General features: G+C 37.2%; 1 protein-coding gene across 2 annotated transcripts in view; it reads left to right on the forward strand.

The window, feature by feature from the left end:
- The window catches only part of MON2 (MON2 homolog, regulator of endosome-to-Golgi trafficking), a 70,098-nt gene that overhangs the window by 680 nt on the left and 52,025 nt on the right, over positions 1 to 17,393 (forward strand). For both annotated transcript variants that reach the window (XM_030445767.1, XM_030445761.1), the window contains exon 2: positions 13,856 to 13,919. In XM_030445767.1, coding sequence (XP_030301627.1) covers positions 13,856 to 13,919 — 64 coding nt within the window. The remainder of the gene's footprint in view (positions 1 to 13,855; positions 13,920 to 17,393) is intronic.

Below are 17,393 nucleotides of genomic sequence, written 5' to 3' on the forward strand. Positions count from 1 at the left end.
TGAGGGACGTGCTCTGACCCCGCCGGGGCACGACCCCGGGGTTGCTGTGGGGCCCGGGGCCTTGTGTGGCATATACCCCGTGTTTTTGGAGTAAATAAATGTATGGCAGTAGGTTTGCGTGTTTTGTTTCTCAGAACTTCTGTTTACTTTGCGTGCAGCTTGTGCCATCGAGTCGTTGGGGTGAGGCAGGTAACTTGGGCTGAAGGGGAATTCTCCCCCATTTGAAGTAAAAGTCTTAACTGTGTTTCTCACTGAGTGCTTAGACGGTCGGTTTAACTTTCCCCCTCTCAGCAGTTTGCCACTTGCCATTAAAAAAAAAAAACAACACAACTTTTTCTACGCAGTAGTGTGAAGAAAAATACTATTATATTGACACAGATTAAGCTGTAGAAGCAGAAAGGTACCCTGGGAATATATGATAACAGCTATCACAGTCTGAGGGAAAAAAAAGGAATAGTGTATGTAGTGTGACTTTAGTTCCAGTTAAGTGATAGCGTATTTAATGTTGTATGAACTACTATACTCTTTAACAGGGGCTGGAGCGAATGACCAGGCTTGTTTTGAAAGCCATGAAGAGCATGGTGCTGGAGCAGAGCGTGTCACAGGATTTATAGTTTGCAGGGGAATGTATTTGAGGGATTGTGTGCAGTCACAGAAAAACCAGAGAAAGTTGTGATCCGTTCTGAGAAGTTGTGTGTGGTCATATGTAAATTAAACACGTAGTGGTCAGGGCTAAAGAAACCTGTGTCTGTTTTTGGGAGGGAGGTGGGGTGCCTCTTCCACGTTCTCCTGCGTATTACTGCGAGTGACTCTGAGTGAGTTCTTTGGTCTCTGAACAAGTGTCCCCACTGTGTTAATGTTTACTTATTTCAAGATCTGCAAAGGAGAGGGGCAGTGTAATTCTTAAGCTAGTATTTTTAGTAATGCTTCATTATGTTTGTCCTGCTGAAAGTCAGAGTAAGTCATGCAGGTTCTTGATACTAGTTCAGCATGTTTATTATATTCGTGAGAAGTAACTTTTGAATTGCTCCCTTTTACATCTCAACAACAAATTGCATAGCTTCATTAGAAACACTTAAAATTTTTTACAGCTGTCTAGAGTTTGGGTAGACTTGTGGAATAGTACTGGAAGGTGTTTATGAAGAGTTCAAACTCTTTCTGCTCTGAGCAGTGGGCTTTTGCAGAGAAGTATGAGTTGCAAGCTCACAATCCTACAGTAGGATGTGTGATACAGTCACAGGAAACAATCTTTCCTCCCCGACTTCTGGAAGCGTTTTGGTTTTTTTTTTCCAGTTTTAAAGGAAATGAGTGGACTTGTCAGGCCTCAATTGCTAAACAGGTATTTTAATTGCATGCATTTGGCCTGATCATGATTTGATCTGGCTAGAATGATCAGAGGAATGGCATCTTCATGCTGATTTGGAACAGCATCATCTTTTTAAACAATGGTTGAACACAGGCTTCTAAAAAATTCTTGCTACATATAATCTTACTTTTTTGCTTTCTGTATAACTAGGCTATCCTCATCACTACCACATGCAGCGTAATTTACTGGTTTATCATGCAGCTGATGTGTAAACTTCCATGTCACCTAATAAAGTTATCATCTGTGATAAAGCTATTGAAAAACTCCTAGTCCAGAATCATTAGTTATGAGCTGTATCATAGCTGTTAGATTTGGTAGGTTCTTTATGAAGGGAAACTGCTTCAAATGATCTTTCCAATCTCTGATGGAATTTTGCTCACAGTTATTTGTTATCATCAGTCATTTCTAAAATGAGGCGTCTATTCCATGCTTTTGATTTTTACATTAATACTGTTAATATTCTGCAAAATGAGCTTAATTGATAGGTTTGCTGCTGATAGAAGTTGTAGTGTAGTTCTCAATTCTACATGTTGCTGAAATGAATTTGAGTGAATCCTTTCTTGAGCAGTACTGTAATGGGTTGGAAAGTGGTATGAAAAGAAAAACAGCCTGGTTTTGTTGTTTTGTTTTTTTTTATTAATAGGGTTTTCATTTTCACTTTTTAAAGATCTTTCTAATGCATGTGTTATTACAAAATTTATTAGGTACAGGGAGACCAAAGCAATATTAAATGATTCTTTGAACAGGAGAGTAGGTGACACAGCTGAAAAGATTTATTGGAATTTTTCATTCTGGGGAGAGGCAGGGGGTGAATGGAGCTGTGGGATTCCACAGACTGTGGGATTTAGATCTCCTCAGCGAGGAGCTGGAATCAAGGTCTTAAATCCTTATCGGAAACGGAACTTGAACTCTACACTGGTTATAGCACTTCTTTCTCATATTTTTCTATTACTTCTAAGTCTGTGAGGACACATTTGTGTGGAAATCATGTAGTTCTAAGTTCAGGCACTTACAATGCTGGATTCTGAGGCTTTTTCTGTCTCTTTTATAATCTCTTAGGAAACACAGAATTTAGAGTTTCTCCTTATGTTAGATTTATGGCACAAATATGTAGCAAACTTCCTTCCTGTTAGTTAGAAAGAACTTTTAACTAAGAAAGAACAATGTATTGCTGGCCCCAAAGCCATCCCCACCTTGTCTTAGCTCTGTGTGACAAACACTACCCAAGTAGGATTTTCCTAGGTGGTGTTGCTTAATACAGTGAGAACAGGAGCTGCAGAAAGAATCTGTGGGTTTGAAATTACGTTGCTGGCAATGTTTGGGGATTACCTAAGATGCTAGACTTATTTTCCTTAAGGGTGTAGGGAATGTATCTGTTACTATTAGAATTCATACCCATCTTTGCGGGTTGTTAGGTGGTTTTTCTGTTTGATACTTCTAAGATCAGCACCACCCACAGAACTGTATTAAGTGTGAAAGCTGTGTACTGTGACCAAGGAGGGATTTGGTGGTTATGTCAGTGATATGCCAAAACTATTTATATAAGCATTTATATACCACGTTGCTTATATGTTGACATAACTTAAAAATGTATCTGTATTTTCACAGTGTATTTTTATTTCCCAGTTGGAAAAATAGACATCAACCAGGGATGCAATAGAAGCTCTTGGGTCAAGTGTAAATTAAACAGTATCTTTTGGAGCTTGAAATTACAGAGGATGAAGCAGTCTTCAGTACAGGCACAGACATGCTCATGTTATCTTAAGTAATTTGGCATTTCTCCTAGGAGACAATACTACTTGATTGTTATTCTGTTATTTTCAATACAGTGGCCTCTAAACTTTCCTCTGTACTAGAGGGTGTTGTAGTGCTTCTAACTCTATACTGACTTACTGGCATATGCATCAAGCTTTACAAAAATCTTTTAACCTGTTGGTAACTGGAGTTTTGATGTCTTTGATTGGAGCCTGTTTGCTGGATGTGTGGGAAGCTTGTGGTACTCTCTGTAGTTAGCTGGAGTAAAAATTTTCTCTTACCACAAAATTAAAAATAGTTTAGAGTCCTAAATAGCTTTTGATTTGGTTAGATAGTTTCACTGCATAAGTGTTCTTAGAAATACAAGGGGGAAACACAATAAGCAGAAATAGTGGATTTAAGAGGGAAAATAAATATATTCAACAAGTTGTTCCCAGCATGAACTCCAATCTGTCTAACTCCTTGTGTACACTCCAACACTCAGCTTTCTAGTAGGCTTGTAGTCTCTATGTTGGCTCCTTTTATTTCCTGACTTTTCAAGAGCAGCAAAAGCAGCATGAGCTTGGAAAAAAAAACAAACCAAAAACACACAGGAAAAAAATAACTCTTATCAGGGCTGGGGCAGGCAGGGGCTGCATCCTTCCCTGGTAGCATCAGCTTGGCCTGGGTTGGACCCGTGGTGGGCTGGGGTGTGTCCTCTGCTCAGCAGCTGTGTCACAGCTTGCAGGTGTCTGTGTGTTTTAGGCTCTTTGCTGCTGCAGTCATTTGGAAGAGTGGGGCTGGGAAAGAAATAGTAATCAAGATCCCTCAACCTGGAAGAGCAGCACAGTTTTGGCTTTGAATACTTTGGCCAGCTGAAGTGCTCTCTTGAGACTCCCTAAAGATAATTTTAGCCTCTCTGCACTGTCTTTTCCAGACATTTGTTTGAATCAGGAACATTGTGTTTGTTTAATGAGTTAATGAACATGCCTTTGGCATACAGACTTTTAAAAAAAATGTTTTGTAAATTAATTTTACAATTTGTAAATTAATTTGGTATATATGCAGTTTTACACTTTTATTTTCCTTCTTTTAAAAGTAACTCTGTTTTCAGACAAGTAGCCTTACAAAATTCCAGGGATAAAAGTTAAAAGAGTCTGTATTTGAATGACTTAAGGGCAAAGCAAACTTTAAATTATTTAATTAGAGTAGAAGTGGTGTGGGTTCTCTGAGCCAAGAGTAGATTTGCCCTTCCTAAGGGGGTGTTGTGTTATGTGAACAAAGGTTTTATTCATACACGTCTTCCTTTGGAGTCTTCCTTTTCTGCACTGATTGACATATAGGACAGGTTAAATCATTCCCCTTTTGGAATGATATGCTGAACTGGAACATGTCTTGGGGCTGATGCCAAAATATGAGTTGGGAAGCTTTTCCTTTGAGGGAACCTCTCTGATGTCACTGTATGAAACTAAATCTGAGGATGTACTGCAAAATTCAGACATGCTAAAGAGATAAAGATCGATTAATTACATTTATAACGTTGAAGTTATCACTAGGATTCCTGATGCAACCGGACTGAGCAGTTTAGAAAAATACGTCGGAATGTTAGCTGTTTGTTCTGTAACAATGTTTCAGAAAATCTGTTGTGTGTAGTGCAGTGCACAAAGTAGAGAAGGCTGAGAAAGAAAACAACATGCTGAAATGCCTTGTGATTTGGGGGTTTGAGTCACTTGATATGTTACTGGCATTGAATGGTTTCTGAGTGCTCTGTATTCAAGCAGCTCTTGCAGCAAAAAAGTGAGAAAAATGGACCTGGCAAAGAAAAAACCTTTGTAGGTAGACTGTTTTCTGTCAGAGACACCAAGTTTAGGGGTTTCCCTCTTTACTTTTTTGTAAAAATTGATTAAATAATTCCAATACTATAGCTTACAGGGAACTTAGCATGCACTGAGCTTTCCAGGTTGGTTAATTTTCAGGTCTTCACAGCCTCAGTTCAGACGAATGCAAATACTGTAGAGTTTTTTGTTTTCTTTAATGTGTATTCATTTAACTAATAATTTGAATGTTCTTTTGAAATGTAGAAACTATGTTATGTGAAATGCAGGTTGTAGTGAGGCAGCTTGCATTCAAGCATGTGTTTTGTGCATGTGACTGGATATTATTCTGTAGCATTCTTTAGTTGCCAGCCTGTAGCTCAACTCGTAACTTGAAATAAGTGATCTCTAATATTTCCTACAGTTCTTTTATAATTCCTGATCTTCACCAAATGCCATGTCTGGTAGGTTCATGTTCGGAACCCATTAATTTCGCTGTGTTTTTACTTTAGTATTGATCTGTGAACAACAATATTTTTTCAAAAATACATTTTTAAAGATGTACTGTCATGTTTCTAGGGACCCATCACACATTCAAGTGTGTTCTAAGCACCAAGATTTATTCTAAAACCTGCATTTCATGTAATTGTCTTTGAAATGTGTTCAAAAATTATTCACATCATACATATAGATGAAATTTCTCCATCATGTAATACCTTGCAATTTTATGAATAAAATAATGAATAAAATTTTCTGTGTCACAGTCTGTAAACTTTATAAGTTTGACTTCAGTGTAGGATTAAGGTGTCTAACTTTGAGTGTCAAAATTGCCTTCACTGATTGTACAGGCTTGGTTTGTTATGGAAATACTATCAGGGAAGAAGAAAACCTATTTAGAGGATCTTGTAGCCAGGGGATTGATTCAGTCTGTCACCTGCACATTGAGTATCTTAGCCACTTGAGATATAGTAACATTTCTTCCTTGTCTTCCAGCAGCTGGTCCAGAATAGTGTGGGATTGTCTTCTGATTCCATGGAATTGCCTCAAACAGAGAGGTCTAAGCTTGGGCCTCTGTATGGAGCCAGCCCCTGCTAGCAGGTCAGCTGAACTGGCTTAAGGAGAGGCTTTAAGAATTAAGGAGCATTCAGCAGAGACTAAATCTCAATTGAAATAAGAGTCTATAAATATTTAAAGTTATGCATCTCAATCTCTTATTGAATGCCTGTGAGCCTCCTATGGTTTCCTTAAGATTATATAGGAAGCCTGTAGTGGAATTTGGAAATTCTTGGTGACTCCAGTTCTGAACTAGTGCCCAAACTGTTTAATATTTTGATTGTCAGATGAAAACGCCTGATATTAAATATTTGTATTTCATTATCTTAACCTCCACATTCATATCAAGTGAGGTACTTTCAGAGGCAGCAGCTATGAAGCAATTTAGATAACACTGGTACCCCTCCTGACATCACTGATGATTAACCTTCAGGATTCTGAACTCACTGCTGATGCTGCAAACTGACAATTTCAGAAGATTAATGGGCCAGAGGAGTAGTCACTCCTGTCAGGTGAAAGAGCACTTTTAATATGAGGGCAACTATTACAGTTGCACTGTAGTGGGAAGTGAATAAGGTTATGTTTTTTAAAACCAAAACTACAATATCATAAATCTTGAATTGATGGAGAAAACGTGTGATAGAATCAGTCAATGCTTTTGCTTTTTCTTTTGTTTTTTCTAAATGCATCGAAGCTCTAGGATCTGAGAATGGCACCATCCTTGAGCAGAGTCAAGTTTGGCAGGAACTGGAGTTTAGTAGTTTAGTATCTTCAGTTCTTGTGTCTGTTGTTGGGATCAGAAATGCACACAATTTCCTTCACTGAGCACAAGTAGATCATGCTGTAGATTAAACCAGAGTATTTGCATCTGTCTCGGGTAAAGTTTGAACAGCTGAAGAAACTACTTTGTAAATTAATAGAGACTAATGGTCTGTTTGCTGTTTCTTGCCTTGTATATATTAAATAAAGGTAATGTAAAGAAAACCAGCAAGCATGATGATGTTTTTTTATTAAAAAGAAAAAGAATCAGAATCAGGCTTTTCAGCAATTCACATAAATCTGTGATTCCAAACTTTAAAAATTGGAAAATGTTGTTGATTTTGTATTGAAGGTTTTGTGATAGTGAAAGTGGTTTATCAAAGTAAAAGTTTAAATTTATAGGAAAATTAATATTATTTTACTATGATTGGTAAAATTCTGTGGAAGAAAAACTATAGTGAGAAACTTGTGCAGGAACTGTAGAGTATGAAGTGAGCTGACAGGAGCACTATTTGCTTTTTTTCCCTGCTCTCTTTCTCTGTTTGTACATATATCCAGGATGGAACTAATCTTATGAACAGCCATTGTGAAGTGCTTCATCTTCACTACAGCCTCCCTTTAGGAAGCTGTGGAGTTTAACAAGCCTTCCCCCTAGTCTCCTCTTCTTCAGGTTGAACAAGTGCAGCTCTGGCAACATCTCCCTGTCTCTTGTTCTCCACCCCCAAGCTGACTTGGTAAACCTCCAGTGAACTTGTTCCATCATGCCAATGTCTTTCTTGCAATGGGGAGGCTAAAACTGGGCATATTACTCCAGCTATTAATCCCACAAGAGCCAAAGAGAGGGGAGTCTTACCTTCCCTTGACCAGCTGCCTATGGTTTTCTTAATACAGGCCAGTATGTGGTTGGCTGGGTTTGTTGCAAGGGCTCCGTGCTGGCTCTTGGTTCCACTTTGATGTCCACCAGGACCCTGGGTTGCAAAGTCAGCCCCTGGCCTGTACTGATGCCTGGGGCAGGACTTTGCATTGGCCTTTGTATGAATTTGGTACCAGCCTATCTGGGTTCCTCTGAATGCACCCCCCTGAATGTTGAACAGTACCCTGCATTTTATATTTGTCCATATCCTCTGTGCCTTTATCTGGGTTGCTAATAAAGATGTTAAATGCTAATAATCCCAAGTATCCATCCCTGAGGAGCACCACTAGTAACTCAATACCAGCTGTACTTTATGCCATTTCTAATGACTCTTTCAGGTGATCTTACACTCACTTTACTGTCCACTTGTCCATATCTCATCATTTTGATGCCATTTCCAATTGTGAAATTGGAAGATCATCACTTGATTTGAAATCATCATTTTGATGCCATTTGGCAGTCAAGGGCTCTGCTATAGTCAAGATACAGATAGTGCTTTTTCCTTAGCCATGCTGCTCATCATCTCATTGTTAGGAGGCAGTGGAGTTGATGAGGCTCATGCTAAATTTATATTTGCTGTTTCTAATCATCTTGTCCTGCATGTGCCTAAATGTGGATTACAGGAGGATTTATTCTATAACCTTCCCAGGGAGTGGTGTGAAGTGACTGGCCTGTACTGCCCTAAATGCTCTTCTGTGCCCTCCCTTGAGATGTGTGTGATGCCTACTTCTCCCCTGTCATCAGTAACCTTTCCCCATCACCATGTCCTTGAAAGAGAGTGTTCTTTCAGTGACATTGGCCGCTGAGTGCATGGGCTTGTATGTGTCCAGCTCACATAAGTAGCTGGTTTGTGAGCTTGGTGCCTGTACCTGCCTCTGTGGCAAGCAGTGCTTTATTCCCAGAGATTCTGCTGATAGTTTTTGCTCCAAGGCAGTAGAATGTGAGCATCCTTTTAGCCAAATATATTCAAACCATTCAATATAATAAATCCCCTTGAGAGCACAGTGCTGTCAGATCAAAAGTGGCATTTCACTGCTTTAAATCACAGGTAGAATGAGCATCTATAAAAGGGAAGGGGCTGAGTGAGGACTGTACTCCTGAGGAGGAAGGAGAAAACACAGAAGGCAAATACAGTGCTTTTTTACTAACGTGATACACTCAAATACTTTCATGAGGTTGATTTAGTGTGGAGCTCTTTGTGAGCCTGTCATTTTCCAAATAATAGTTCAGCAGTGTAGTAATGGTCCAGAATGTGCTTTTGCAAAGCAAGCCCAGAATAGCAGTGAAGTGAAGTGAAACTGCACTTTATATCAGAGGATCTTTTATCTAAACTATTGGTTGTAGGGATAGTGTTCCAGTTGGAAAAACAGGTAATGCTGAGCAAAAAAAAACCCAAAACAAACCAAAAAACCCCAACAAACCCAACACTTTTTATTTCATGTAGTAGACGTGGAAGTGGCCATGGATGACACATGTTACTCTCATCCAATCTTAGTAAAAGGTTGGCAAACAGTGTAATGTAAGCACAAACACAGAACATCATTCCTGGAAGCATTCCTGAATGCTTTTCTTTTCAGAAAAGAGCAATCAGAAGCTTATGTAGTAAAAGCTGAAAACCTTACGGCAGTTGTAATATCTCTGGAGAAATAATTTGCTCTGAGCATATAACTGAAACACAAAAGGGTTATTCAGAGCATTAGTGGTGGAAATTCTTTATCTTTTTTTTTTGTAACGTCTCTACCAAAATTCAAACTTTGTACAAAAACATATTTAAAGTTAGGTCAAGCCTTAGTACAAACTAGCACGTCTACTTGTTACATTAGCTATTTTTATGTGTGTGTATATTTTTTTGTTTAAAAATGGAAAAAGATGCTGACTTTTGGTCCTACTTGGGAAATACCAGTTTTTTAAGATCAGCAATTTTACCCTTTTTGAAAACTTGTAAAGAACTTTTTAGAAGTTTCTTAGATACAGTGGTTTGGTGTTTCTTTTTCACTTTCTGAAAAGGGTCATTGGTAAGAGATTAGAATTTTGTGTCATCTTTCTCTGATGAAAAGTTAACAGTCGTGTTATTCTGCAGTGTATCAAGGGTGGCTCTTCAACATTTACCCCAGAGTAAAGGCAGGTCCATAGGGATTACTGTGGAGTAGCTGATGTGCTGTTGGATCACATCCCATCTGACCCTCTGGCACGTTACTTTCTTGTCCATGTGCATTGCTACCTTGCAATAGGGCTTCCACAATATTTTCCCTGTGAAAAATAAACCACTAAATAATTACAGTTCTGTGTTCAAGCATACACTGTGCCATTATTCATTGTGGCACTGGGCTGCCAGGTAATGTTATCATCATCTTGGAGTTAGCTATAGTGGTATCTTTGGGTAATATGGACTGCTGATCCACTGCAGTTTGGTTTAAGAGGGTTTAAGAGCTTTCACAGTGTCCCTGAAAGACAGATGTGAGGAAGCAGTGCCTTTCAGATACATTACTGCTCTGCTGCTGACATGAGTGGCTTGCTTTACATTGTCTGGGCCAGTAGTTAGTGGAGTTGTGTACCACAGTTATCCTTATATCTCCATATCCTATTTATGAGTTAGGGATCTTTAAATATGTGCACACAGACTATGATGTGGAGAAATGGAGCTCTTGATTCTGACCTAGGTGTTGGAAAATGTTGATTCTGCTTGAGGGTGGGTTAAGTCTTTGCTTGCTGAGTGCCCGAGCAGACGTTTCCTGTCTCTGATACCTGCTTGGTGCTTTTGGTCCTACACAGAGGTTAACATTTCCAAAAATTTGGTTGAAGTTCTTCCCTGTTTGAACTGAAGACTGAAAAACCTCGAGTAGGGGAAGAGTTTTGCATCTGAGAAACTCCTAAAATGAGGGTTGAGTTTTCTTTGTGAATTTCCACCTCCTGGTCTCTCTTGTGCAGAGAGCTTCTGTGTGTAAGGTAGCTTTAGGGTGAGGTTCTCAGGGAGCTGTGAAAGTTGTCAGACTAATACCTTGGGACAGGAACTTTGAGGCCAGGAGGTAGATATTGTTATGCACAGTCTTGTTTTCAGTTTCCTTGAAACTGCACCATGTGTGTCTTGACTCTTTTGTACATAAGGTCTCCATTTGCATTTGTTTTCTGTGAAGGGTGATTTCTGATTAATTAGCAAATACTTAGCAAGTTCCAAGAAAGGATAAAGATAATAGGGCAAGTGCTTGAGCTCAGGGGTCTTGTTGAATTTTGCTGTGAGATTATTGACTGCTTGATTAAGACTAAATCAGAGTACCAGAAGAGATTAACCTTGAATATGTGCTATGTCGGAGAGTCAGTTTCTGTTCTTCATCAATATTTCCTCTCCCCAAACTGGTTGCTTTTGTTGCTTTAGCAGAAACATGAAGCAAAACTCAATAATGGTGAGTGTGTGTTTGAGGCATTTTATTTCAGTTCATATCATAGTTACTAAAGCAGCAGAATAGGAAGTCTGTTTTTCTAATTGACTGAAGGTTTCAGGTACACTTTGAGCTTTCTTACAAGAATTGTGTGTATTTGTTTCCTTTTAAAATTAAACAGATAATGTACTTGCTCATTATACTGCTATTAAATGTGATGCTAAATGAAACAAATAATATTACTTTAAAAGCTGTGACTGCTTTAAGAACATGATGCCTTATATTCGTGTGAAAGTAAATTATAACGTTTGTCCCCCTAAATAAAGAGTATGATGCTAGTCATCTCCTTGATTAGTGTTTTTATAAGATCCTTTTCTAATGGGGCATAGTCCTGTAGTAGTTGATGTAAATTTGTAAACAAAATCTATTAAGAGGTCTTTCAATTTGCCAAGTTAAATGGATGCAATCCAAATACAGTTTTATATTGATGTATACAGAATAGCCATAGCTATTAATACTCTCATTTTTTCTACTGGTTATTTGTGATTGACTAAAGTTATTTCTTGTAAATGTTAGTATGGTCTTTTTTACTTGTATAGTGAAATACTGGGGATTTTTTTGTTGGTTTGTTTGCAGGATATGTGCAGTGGAATTATTTTTTATCTGTAAGCACTTTGGATTGGGATTCTAAATAGAAATCACAGCACGATGCAGATAATCGTAGAACGTCCTGTATTTCATGGAGAAATCTGTTATATTTAGAGCAGTAGTAAAGATTCTATTGGCTGTTGTTTTGTTTTACCTTGTATTTACCTTTACTATTTTATATAAAACTATCATGGAAACAACTAACTGGGAAACATTATATTGCAAATAATTTTTTTCCTTCTTCATGCAGAAGAATTTCAAGTATGTGAGCAGGCTTAGTGTTTCTTTGATTCCAAGTGGGTTTGTCACTTGGCAAAGAAGAAATTGATAGCCAGTAGCTGTGATGAGGTTTCATGTGAAGATAATTGAAGTTGGACTGTGACAAGTCCTTCATATAAATTAATAGGAACAATTTGTTGTGACAAGATGCCCCCCTCTAATTAGCTGGCAGTTCATGACTGAAGAAGAATGAGGAGTGACTTAAAATGTAGACACTTCAACACATTAAGTTAACTTAATTAAAATAAATGAGAACTGCATTTGGCTCCTTGTTTTAATTATATGAAAGATGTATTTGTATGTTGTACTGTCTGTTATTCTATCTGTATTTTTAAAGTAGAAACCACTGTTCTGCAAAGCTTAAACAAACACACAATGTTATGAACCTCTTCACTGCTGATGAGGCAGTGTTGAGTCTTTCATGTTTGTGTTGGGAAATTAAAAGAAACAAGAAGTTGAAAATTTCAGCTCCACATTTCTAATTTAGGTCTTTTGATATATATGTTTATGAAATTTTAATTAATTTGATTTTGAATCCATACATTCATCTTAAGCTGACTTTCTGGGAAATGTTGTTGAAGTAATGTTTTGATGGAGGGGAAATATTATTACTTGGTAGAACTTTATGTACTGCTGCTGTTTTTTCTGCTGCCACAGTTTGTCTGCTTCTCTAATCTGTTCTATAAAGTGATGGCACACTTTAAAGAGTAGTATCAGAGGAAAAATGGAAATGTGGGAAGTACACAGAAATACAAAGCTGAAATGAGAGGAAATGTGCTTTCAAATTTGGCAGACCAGTGTTTTCCAGCAATTTTAGTCCTATCATTTGGGAAAGCCTGTAACATTTATTTTAATGCACAGTGTGTTGAACAGGATTTCTTGAATTGTTTCCAGAGGATTATAACATACCAACAAAATTAAAAAATGCAATGGCACCATTTGCAATGTATCTTTATGTTTTGCACAAAAAGCTTGTCAGGAATCATAGTTTTGAAATGCAGATTCTTGGTGTTACATTTTCAGCTTGGTTTGATTTCATTAGAGAACATTACTTCAGTGATTTATGCAGGGAAGCATTTATGGACAATTGAAGAGATAATTGCTGCTCCCTGGCAGGAATTTGTGATCTCCAGGGTGGGCTGCTCAGCTGTGCTGCATCTGGTTGGTGTCCAGGCAGTCTGTGCATCTTTATCACCTCAGGTCCTGCTGAGGGGATGAGGAAGAAGAAGGTGCTGTTGCTCTGTCAGGTCACAGGGTGAAAATGAAGGAACTATTGCTGTGGATTGTATGGTAAATCAGGAAGGCTTCTTTATAGTACTGCTCTGGAGTAAATTGTATAGGGCATTTGGGAGACAAAGTCCATGGCAAAATAGGTTTCATTCTGATACATCTTGTCAGAGCAGAGTGAGATTTCAAATGGAAAATACTGCTACCTGGAACAGTGACAATATTCAAGTGCCATGCATCCCATTCAGTGAATTAACTGGATTACATTGCTTAAGTGTTAAACTAAGCACTGATCCATTTGCTGTTGTTCTCAGTTCGTTCAGCACCCCAACCTGATGAATGTGACAGATTATGTATCATGTTAATTGTTTCATAGTTAAAACTGTACAGAGACTATGTAACAGGGGGAGGGTTTGCATTCATTGGACTGGGAGACAATACAGTGAGAATTGTGGTTGCTAAAACTTCTGAACAACTGAATATACCCCTTCCCATGGAATTCTGGAAAAAAATTCTAGAAGCTACAAAGGTTTCCCTTCTGCTCTAGGTCTGTTTACTGTGAAAACACTACAAAAACATCTTTGCTCTGAGACTCTATGTTTTTATCTGTCTTCGGTGTTCTTACTCCTTTCCAAATATTGATGTATGAAACAGCATGTAAATTACTTATTTTCTTCTCTTCCAGGCTGCTGAATCAGGAATAATAAAAGTGAAAACAATAGCTGCACGGAACACTGATATTTTGGCAGGTAATTATTTGGGATGCTTTGGGGAAAATAAATCTGGTTTACAGATCAAAATGTTAAAAAGATGTCTTGGAAATGTGTAGTAATCCTACATGTCTTTTAATGTGTGCCATATCAGTGCTGGGTACCTAGCAAAAAATTGAGCAGCATGAAAATTTTTCATGTTAGTGCTATACTGATGCTGAGGAAGGTCTTTATTTTCAGTTGTGGCTCTACAAAAGTAATCATCTACTTAGAAAAATAGCATGAAATGCTTAGAGTCCCAAGTTCTCAATGTTTTATTCTCGTCTACGTTCACCGCAGCTGTTGTGGAGTTCTCTGTGTGGAGTTATGCAGTATGAGCCTCATCTGTGTGTTTAGGGTGAAAGTCTAGCCTTGTGCCTGGCAGGCAAAAATACATCTTGATCTGTGACAGAGTCATTCAATTTAAGATTTACCATTGTTAAGAAACCACTGAGGGACCTGAGATACCTCGCGAGTTGCGTCAGCTTTGTAAGTGCTTAAAACACTATCTCTGACTTTCTTAACCTTTATTAAATATTGTGTAAATTGATGGCTTTTTGCCAATTGCCAGTAAAGCCTGTGGCTAGGTTTGAATGTTCCTATATTAATACTTGAGTGTCTACCCATAGTGTAGTCCAAATCCTTAAAATGCTAAATTGTTTGAAAGATCCTAATAAGGCAGATGTAAAGCTATTTCTTGTTTTAAGGTATGTAAATCCAGTATTGGTAAGGAGGCTCTTCCTATAATTATTTGAAGTAGCAGTCCCATCCCTCCATACTTCACTTTAATGCCTCTTTTTTTATTTGTTTATTTTCTTTGTTTTTACTGCTGTCATGAACGCTGACATAAGTGGGAAAACTATGCCAGGTAATGTCAGCTATATCAAAATACACAAATGAACAAGAGAAATCTCTAGTTAGTCACTTGGGAAGCTGTCAACTTTCTTTGACATATTACTGTGTAAAGAACTTTCTATTTTAGAAAGCTAGCTTTTAATCCTGCAAAATTCTTCAGTTTTAAATCTTAATTTCAAAGTGAAGAGATGTGAAAGATCATTGATTTGGACCATGGATAGGTAATTTTACTTAAGTCTTTTTGAGGGAACTCTCCTCTTAGTTGGTCAGAATTTGTAAGTACTTTTTTTTTTTTTTTTTTTTTGGATAGTTTAAACTAGAATGTAGTTACTATCCATTTCATTAATAATAAAAAAAACAATTCTTAGATATGTTGTTACAAGATTTGGAAAACCAGCAGGTCCTAAAAGTTATTGTCTTTAGTTAATTTTGCTAATAGGGTAATAATTTTCTAATAGGGTAATAGGGTAATAATTTTCTTCCCAGTAAGAAACTGTGGAACAGAGGGGAGCATATACTTTGCTTACACGTTACCCTAACATTCTACAGTTCCGACATAATGCTATTAAATAGTCCCAGTTCTTTATGGACTCTTGTGGTTTTTAAGGTAGGAGTTGTAATATCATCTTGTGCATAAATAAGTGGCAAGATCTCTAGTGTCTTCTATGTGCTAATTACATTTTTTTGGGAGAGGAAGACAATATCTATGCTTTAGTAATAATAAAGCTGCAGAAGGCTACCGTAATTGGGAAAACAAGAGAAATAGATACTTTTTGACTGCTAGATGATTTAGGAATATCTATCAGACATTCTAGTAATAAAACAAGTGTTTTGATCAGAATGTGGGTTTTCTTTATATTTGATGTAAACTGTCACATCACTAAAAGAGACAGGAACAACTCTATCTGTTTTGAATAAGCTGATGTGATATTTTCTTGAAGTATTACACTGTGTAGGATTATCATTATTAGCAAAATAGATCCGATCTTAATGTGACAAATACACAGAAGTAGTAGGTATTGTGAGATGTGTTTACATTCCCAGAACTCTGAGATCACTGATCTAACTTATTTCTTTCTCTTGGAATAGTTGAGCTGTTTCAAATCTTCATCTTGCCAGTCTGTGATGGTTTGTAATTTATTGATGAGGATTTGAGTAATTCAAAAAGAACTCAGCTTTTGCTTGATATCACAAGAGACAAATGTGAGAAGTTGCTTCCACATGGTTCTGATATCTACAGTTCATATTTATGTTTTAGAAGGGTTTTGTTTGTTTGTTTGTTAAAGAATTAAAATCTTGGTGATGGAATTGAGGATTATGTTTTACCTTCCCAAAACTTCTTTTTAGATATGGTACATTATGATAAATTTCTTCTTTAATATATTCTTCCAGAATTTTGGTAGCAAAATGGAAGTAGACTTGCAAAATTTTTCTGCATTTTAAGACTGAAGCTAATGATCAGCACCAAACCAGATCTACCAAACATTAATTTTGAAGCTTTGTAAAGTAAAAAAAATTGTATAAATGCTGTTCTGAAGGTTCTGTAAAAGGTTTATATTTATTCTCATGCCAGATTTGCCATTCGGTACTTTATTGAGTCTTTTATTAAGGATAAATAGTTGGTGATAACTTTGTAAAAATGTTGCTTTCTTTTCCTGCATAATGCTTAGAATTTAGTGGTAATTGAGAAATCTGTATCAGTGAAGAAGTATTTGTTCCCAGGTTAGAGTGAGTTGTTTAGGATCTGTTGTTCATGTGTTCATAGGCTGTAAAGGAAGCAAGGTATGCAGGTGACATACAGACACTGACTAATAGATGCCCATGACAGGGGGCTTGGAACTGTGTTTAAGGTCCCTTCCAACCCAAACCATTCTGTGAATCTGTGCCTAGATTACATCTCTTAACTGGGACCAAGTTTTTTATGAAGTAGCCTATGTTTTGTTTTAGTTTGAAAATCACAGTGTATCTCCTAGGAGGTGGATAGGTTTTATAAGGTATATTTTAGAAGCTGGTTTATTTGCTTCATAGCTAAATAAAAAAACCAAAAAAACCCAACCAAACAAAAAAAGCCACACCAAAAAACCCAGAAAAACCCCACAGAAACAAACATTGAAATCAAAGAAGATTGTTAAACAGGCAGTGAAAATACCTGTTCATTCACATTTATGCTGATACTTGTGTAGTTTTTGATTAGGCATTTAGTGCAAGGTCTGCCAACTGGACATAGAGCCTATACTGGCTCTGAAGAGGATGACAAAACTCAGGGTTGGATATGTGTTAATGTTACCATGTAAGAACTATTCTCTCATTGAAAGTTGGCATCTGATAATTTATATCAACCTATCCTTTTCATAGATACTTATATGTCATGTTAGTGCTTCAGTTAAAAAATGTCACTAAGCTTATTTTTGTAGCTTTTTACCTTGATGTTTCATTTTTTTTCCAAATTAGTTGTAGTGATACATAATAGCAAACTTCTTGAGACACAAACTTTCAAATTGCTCAGTAGAAGAAATAAAATCTTGTCTCCATTTTGTGTGAGAATGTATTTTTTGTTTTTGTCATAAGATCCATGCTCTAAAAATGGGTGTCAAACCTTTTCATGAACACATTTCTCTT

This window comes from Calypte anna, chromosome 1 (genome assembly GCF_003957555.1).
Source record: "Calypte anna isolate BGI_N300 chromosome 1, bCalAnn1_v1.p, whole genome shotgun sequence".
NCBI classification, from domain to species: domain Eukaryota; kingdom Metazoa; phylum Chordata; class Aves; order Apodiformes; family Trochilidae; genus Calypte; species Calypte anna.